Source organism: Pteropus alecto, unplaced genomic scaffold, assembly GCF_000325575.1.
Source record: "Pteropus alecto unplaced genomic scaffold, ASM32557v1 scaffold101, whole genome shotgun sequence".
Lineage (NCBI taxonomy): Eukaryota > Metazoa > Chordata > Mammalia > Chiroptera > Pteropodidae > Pteropus > Pteropus alecto.
The window spans coordinates 19377146-19384380 of NW_006432945.1; the positions used below are offsets into that span (position 1 = coordinate 19377146).

The following is a 7235-nucleotide window of genomic DNA, read 5'->3' on the forward strand; positions in this document are numbered from 1 at the left end:
GCCCTCACTGCAGACAGCAGGACGGTGGGAGACTGAGTGATGCGTCTACGCCAGACTCGCTCGGACGCCCGCAGCACTGACCTTCATACTCCTCCTCGTTCTCGAGATAATCGCCGTCCAGCACGTTGAGCAGCCTCAGCACTGGGGTGGGGAGCATCACCAGGTCCTCGATGTGCGGGGCTGGCGGCACAGCAGGACACGGTTAGAGGTCCGCCCCCGAGTCCACGGGTGCGCCTGGGCAGAGGAGCCTGGGGCTACACGTGGTTCTGATGTCTCATCGGACTGTCCAGCGACCGAGGAGAAAAAGAGCCGTGTGCAACTTACCGAACGGAATGCTGAAGAACGGGCTGCACAGCGCCATCTCAGCGGGGATCCGTCTGCCCGGGTCGTCGTGAAGCATGCTAAACCAGAGAGAGAGCGGCCTCACTGCTACTGTCGGGTCTTTTAAAAACGTAACCATTAAAGACGATCAAACTAAGTGTTCATCACAGCATTAGTTACATTACTGACTTACTGAGCCATTCAGCTACGAAAAATGTAAATGCTATTTATGAGCAAACGGTTCAATAAACCATGATCCATATCTAGCACATATTATATTTTAACTTAAAATGTTTTTGATTAATAAATACAACATGAGAAAGTGATCCACATTTCATAACATTAAGTGAAAAAAACTAGAGTAATCCAAAAAAGACGAAGACAGTAGTGACTTGACTTTTGAATCTTGTCGAAACAGAGTGACTTGACAGCAAAATCAAAAACCCATAGACAGCATCTACAACACAACTAGGAAACCCCAATAAATGCCAAAATACAAGAGGCTCAGGATAAGCCACCAGCAGTAGTGAGGCTTGCTCCGTATCGGCACCTCTGTGCAAGGAAGCACAGAAAAGCAAGTCACTCTGATGAACCAGAGCAAAGAATAACCCAGAATAGGTGGGCATGACAGAGAGAGGGGGGCGGGGAGGGAAAGACGGAGAGAGGGAAGGAGGGAGAAAAGGAGGGATGGAGGGAGGGTGGGCGCCCAAGCATCAGACAGCAAGCCCCCGAAGGCACTGTGACCCGCCAAGGCCAGCTGGCAGGGCTCTGGTTCATCACAGAAAGGTCAGGTTCAGTCTCAGGATAAAAGCTGTAATGAATTGCCATATATCACATGTATATCAAATATATTTAAATCTGTTATTCACGATACTTTGAATTTTCAAAAAGGGGATGATCCCCTTTGGATGACAGGGGTTCACCTCATGATGAAAACGAGCAGAGAATCAAGCACTTCGTTGCAGTTAACCAAATGAGGAACAAGTGACAGTAAGAAGCGTACTGCCCACAGCCCCTGACACAGTCACCGAGTAGTAACAGCTGCCAACACATGAACCAGAGATGGCTATGCTGTGTGCTTTATAAAAGAACACAGTATCATCTATAGTCCTGCAAAAAAATTTAAATCAATCCCTCTATATACAAATATCAATTTATAAAAAATAAACAGAGAAATATGTTAAGCTATACCACGATAACACAATCAACAAAATTCAGACTGTGGACAACTAGACTGAGCCAACAGCCCAGGCTGATCAACAAACAAACAAGGGGGGAGGGAGGAGATGTAAAGGTACTTTTTAGATTAACAGAGACTTAAAGGGGATTTTTTCAGTGCTCAGGGATTAACACGGAGGTAATAAAGTATAACGAAAATGAGGAAGCACCCAGCATAAAGCCCAGGAAGGGGATGCTCTGAGAATGGAGACATGGCGGGCTTTGGGAGGACTTCGCAGTCGTGTTTTGTGAGCTAAATGGTGGACAGAGCGTTCCCGAGGGGTCCCCAAGCTGCACCCTGTTCTCAGGGCCTGTGTTTTATTCCACAGTTAAAAAAAAAAAAAAAAAGTTAAATAATTGCTTGCACACACAACAAAATAAACAGAGGAAGACAGAAAAGAAATACACTGAGTGCTAACACTAGCCACTGGGTTTATAATTTTAATTTTCCTTGTCACTATTTTCTGTAGTATTAGTATTTACTATTAATTAGTCGTATAATAAGAAAAAAGCTATTATAAAAATATAACAAAATCGATACTAGAACTCATATCATTTGCCTTCCAAGCAAATCCATTATATCTTTTTCTCATAGTTTTAAAGTATAGTTGGCAGACGGTAGTACACTGGTCTCAGGTGTACAGAATCCATGAGATAATCTTATTGCCTCTTTTCAATGTAAAATGTAACACGATATCTAACGTCAATCAGATACTAACAGCTATTTGAATCGCATTTGTTTCTCTCACACACTCAAGTCCAAGTAAAACTGGTGAGATGTAAGTTTCATGGACTGTGACGTTAATTTCTGGCTTGATATTCTGTTGCCGTTTATCACTGGGGACAGGGGAAGGACAGACCTCTCTGCAACATCTTCAAGTTCCTGTGACTCTCTAATCATACAAAATAAAAAGTAAAAAAAAAAAAAAGCAAAAAAACTAAGTAGAAGATTTATAAGGCCAACGTGCCAAAGAAACAAGAACACTCTGACTTGATCAAGAGACCGGCCCTTTTGCAGTACACTATTTTCTTCACTTCTAGCCCATGCTAGAAACGTGAAAAATCATCTGATAATGCACGTCATTTATTTTAAAATATCAATTGTGACTGGACTTACTCAGAAATCAGAAACATTGTTTCTGTCCTCAGAGTTTTCAACGACAATTATTTAAAGTACAATACGTAATTACCTTATTTTAAACATTTTTTTTTTTGGTGGTCCAAAGCAAACTTAGTCATTAGTTAATTAATACTCTCTTTAAAAACCTATTCTGGATCAAGTCTACAGAACTGCCAGAGCAGCAGAAGGCCGAAGACACAGCGGCCCATCCCCCATCTTCCCCAGAGTAAACAGTGGCCACGAAGTGCCTGACAAGAGCCTGATACCTGGCGTTTACCACGAACAAAAGAACATTCCTCTGAATGAAATTTAGTAAAATGCCTTGATCGCACTACTCATAAAAGATGTAAAGTAAGATTTTCACTTCTAAGGGAGCAAAACTTCCACTGGATCAAGCCAACCAGCAACAACAGCATAAACCCAGTCAGTAAAAAGGAAAGTCACAAAGCGCAGAGTGCACGTACAGTACCTTTTGATAAGGTCTCTCAGGTGATAGGCTGGAATCGCGGCATTCACCACGGCTTTACTGGCGAATATGTGGTCAATGACAGCAGAGCTGTTTGCCTGGAAAGGAGGAGAGCATTCCTCTGGTCATTCGACGCGGTAGTATCTGCTGAGTACCAGGCTCATGGCACTAACTGTTCAGGAAGCAAAGGGCACCAGAAAACACGCTCTCCTGAGCCGTACGGCCTCAGCCGAGGAGGTGACACACGGAGTGGTCCGCCTCCAGACAAGAGGGACGCCTTCTCTGTTCTCGGCACCCGCGCAGTGCCTGGCCCTCCACGAGCACTCGCTGGGTGAATGAAGACGCGAAAGCCAAAGCGCCACGTGAAAATGCAGCTGAATGCAAAGCGAGGAGGGACGGTGCTGGGCGAGTCAGTCTGCCTCCACCTGGTTTTCAGGAACAAACAGAACACCCTGCCGGAGATGAGGCAGTATTTAAACACTGCATTCGTTACATTGTTCATACTCTAAACCCCGGGGCATGCGGCATTTTCTCCGAGTCCTACGGAAGTGTGTGAGTAAAAAGACCCGCCACCACCATCGTCACTGACGTGCACGGAACGCATTCCACGGGGCGCACGCGACGCTGAGAACCAGGCACCGCTGCTGTTTCCACGTCAGCGGTCTCACGAGACATATGCCGCCACTATGACCACTTTACAGAAAGTACGCCAGGGTTTAGTAAACCCAAATAACTCGGTAAGAGCCTACGCCTCACTCACTTGGCAATGCTGCCTCCATAGAAAGTGACAAAATACCGAATGACTTTTCAACTAGGGGCGAATCCTTGGGGACCCCATTAATAACTGTCATGCCTGCAAATTTCACCAAAAAGTGCCTGACTGCGGCCTGGCTCTGATGGACTCTGGCCCGAGCAGATTCCAACGGGCTCCCAGACGGCCGAAACTAACAGGGAGCTGGTGCGCGTGCCACCCAGCCTCCTGCCTGGTGGGAGCACCGACGATAAATGATGCTGGTTTTACTCACACGGCAGGATTTTTTTTTGCCAAAAGCAAGCATTCGGTACACCCACCGGCTACGGAGGCATTTCTTCCAGGAGCTGCTACACCACAAACCGATGACTAAGGGTTTAAAAAAAAATAAAACTGTATGGGACAACAGCCACACACTAACTACATACTAGACGCTCAAAAACCACTTGTTGAACATCAGAGCCGATAATAATTCCTAAAAACTGCATTAATTGTTGAGCCTACTGAAGGACACTGATGTCATCACGACATTAAAGCCCCGGAACACGTTTGGAGCACAGTGCAGCTAATCCCTAACTCGTGAACGGATGAAGAGCTCATTCGGAGCTCAGCGCCCGTGACCCCACAGAAGCAAGGTCAGCAGATTCACCGGAGACAGAGGACTAGGAAGCGAAGTGGGGCTGTGGACGGAGCAGAGCTGCGGGACAGCATCCGAGGCCCAGGCCTGGACGCCCCTCCCGCGTCATGGCCCAGATCGAGTGTTTTCACAGATCTGTGCCTCTAGGCGTTCACTGTAACAGGACAACCAACATCCACTCTCCCCATCCTCACAGGGCTGTTGGGAGAATCTGATGAGGCTGTGCAGTTAAAATCACCTTAAGTCTAAAGCGTGAACTGTGAAACGTTACATGAAGAATGTCATTTAACTTAGACTGCTGCATTATTTTAGAACGTAGTAAAACTAAATTACTAAACAAAAGAAATCACTCCTGCTTCTTCGGGAAAAGACATTCAAACATTTTATCAAGCTTATCCATGCCAGGCCTCAGGTGACAAATAGTGAGCCTGCAATGCTCACTTGCATCTGCAGCCATGGACATGAGTGGCCTGTGAGGGACTGTAACGCAGGACAAGGGGCACGGAGGAGATGGAGCAGTGGCCTCAACGAGAAGGCCACTTTGATCCCCGAAGCAAAGCGCTGGGGCAAGTTACCTTCCATTCCTGAGATCTGACTGTATGTTTCAGTTTCATTCCTGAGAACATTTCCAGTAAAATGATTCCTAGGCTCCACAGATCGACAGCTGAGGTACATTCTGTGTCACTCTGCAGGCCAGCCTGGGCCAAGCAATTTTGCAGTTCTGCTTCCGGAGCCCGATACCCGTCTGTCTGAATATACTTCACATCCTAAAGAAGATGAGTAAATATTACAACCAGTAGAAAACTGCTTAGTTTCCATCCAACTTTTAGTCCTCAGCTATCACGATTCTGCAGTTCATGAACCGGGCAGTTCTCGTAGGCAAGCTGGACACCTTCCACGCAGCTATGCGCTTCTTTGGACAGTCTCTTGCCTGTTAGGCACTGCGGATGAACAAAGACACTGCAAAGAGCTGACAAACCGAGGGAAGGGTTTGCCAGAACTGACACACGTGTTTTCCTATGAGCCCCAACACTAAAGACACCGTAACAGTAATTCAGCAAGGAACCAAATGCTCAAAGAATAAAAAAGCATTCTGTGTAGGTGGAGTACTCTTAACAGTCCCAGAGCTCTCCTGGAGTTCACTAGTTCCCGACCTGACAGAAACGCATGTCCTTTTCCACATGGTGGCACTGACATTCTTTCTATTGCTTCATCTGCAGGTACTTCTGTATTGCAGGTAGCAACATCTCTTAAGCCTCTACTAAGTCACCTCTGCTTTTAAATATATTTGGCTTAGACCATTTCCTACCTGATTGCCTTCTTTGAAGCTGAGTCCAAAGTCGATGAGTTTAAAGCATTCATTCTCTGCACTCCACAGTATGTTACGTGGTTTGAGGTCTGCATGCACATAACCCTCATGGTGAAGAAAAGCAAGGGCCTCCAGCACGTCTCTGGCACAGTGCTGTATCATCCACATGGAGCAACCCTGGTGGCTGGAATACATGAGCAGCTCCGACACACTGACATCCAGGAGTTCAAGCAACAGACAACGTGATGGCACATTTGGAGAGAAGTGGATGGTAAAGACTCCATATAAAGTCACTAGAAAAACAAATGATGATACTTTCAACATCAGACTCAGTAAGTGACTACTGAAGTAGGTAACTCTGCACGGTACGAATTTGGGACACTCTAGATAACTTTGATGAGCAAGCATGCTTCCTCTTAATTAATTTTTCCCATGAAAAGATTTTTAGGCAACTGGGTCATTTTAAGAAAATAAGGTGAAACAACCTTCAATAGCTGGCTACTAAAGATATTAAATATGGCACAATAATTCAAATTGTTTCACCAAGCACAAACTGGTGGGTGGATCGTGCTTAGGGTGCCAAGCAAAACTGAGCAAAAGTAAAAATCCAAATATTAAGTACTGCTCTTAAGACAAATATCACAAGACTGGTTCTTGATCCAAAATAGCACTCTATAATCTAAATGTTAAAAGAAGAGCTTAAGACTTTCAAGATGACATTTTAACCTAATCTTGCAGATTCAACAAGTTCTTGGGCCTGCCAACATTTCTCTCTTAAATACCATGGTTATGTACACCATGTAGCAAGCTTAAAAAAAAAAAGTAACACGAGCATTAAATTCTTTCCCCAAATGGTAATATAAAACAAGATCACTCTTCAAATTATCCTAGCCAGGAAGTGAGACGTTTATCAGTCCAAGTGTATAACTGTCACACCTCTATAAGGACCCCTGCAATACTGAGTCACTTCTCCCAAAGCCACATATGTCAAGCAAGTAACGTGCTAATATGAGTTACCAGAATTAATGTCACAAATCCTGAAAACAGTTCCCTTTTTCACTAACTGGAAAAGATTCACGTATCCGTACAAGACCTGCCGACCTAGCACAGACGTGCCTCCTTTCACGACAGGACACAATTCGTGCTAACGGAGTGGGGGAGGGGGCTGCTCCGGTAAGGACCGAAGCACAGAATTTGTCGGCTACTCTGCGACACTGGGGACAGCGACTGCCAGCTCTGCCGTCCGGACAGCGTCGCCGTGTGGGGGGTTGGGCAGGGCCTGCATCGGTGACAGCGGGACGCGGACGAGGGACGCCGGCGGGGAGCGAGCGCGGCGGGCGGCGGCGCTCACCGATGTTCCGGTGTCCCTGCAGCTGCTCCAGCGCCGCCCTCTCCTTCCGGAAGCCGTACTCG

The 7235-nt window shown here is 46.1% G+C and overlaps 1 protein-coding gene across 1 annotated transcript in view; it reads right to left on the reverse strand.

The window, feature by feature from the left end:
* Window positions 1-7229, reverse strand: part of UHMK1 (U2AF homology motif kinase 1) — a 12599-nt gene extending 5370 nt beyond the window's left edge. The window contains exons 1-6 of the mRNA XM_006907938.3: window positions 7174-7229; window positions 5823-6115; window positions 5089-5280; window positions 3129-3223; window positions 325-401; window positions 82-180 (exon numbers count right to left, since the gene is read on the reverse strand). Coding sequence (XP_006908000.2) covers window positions 82-180; window positions 325-401; window positions 3129-3223; window positions 5089-5280; window positions 5823-6017 — 658 coding nt within the window. The 5' untranslated portion in view covers window positions 6018-6115; window positions 7174-7229. The remainder of the gene's footprint in view (window positions 1-81; window positions 181-324; window positions 402-3128; window positions 3224-5088; window positions 5281-5822; window positions 6116-7173) is intronic.
* Window positions 7230-7235: the final 6 nt, after the last annotated feature.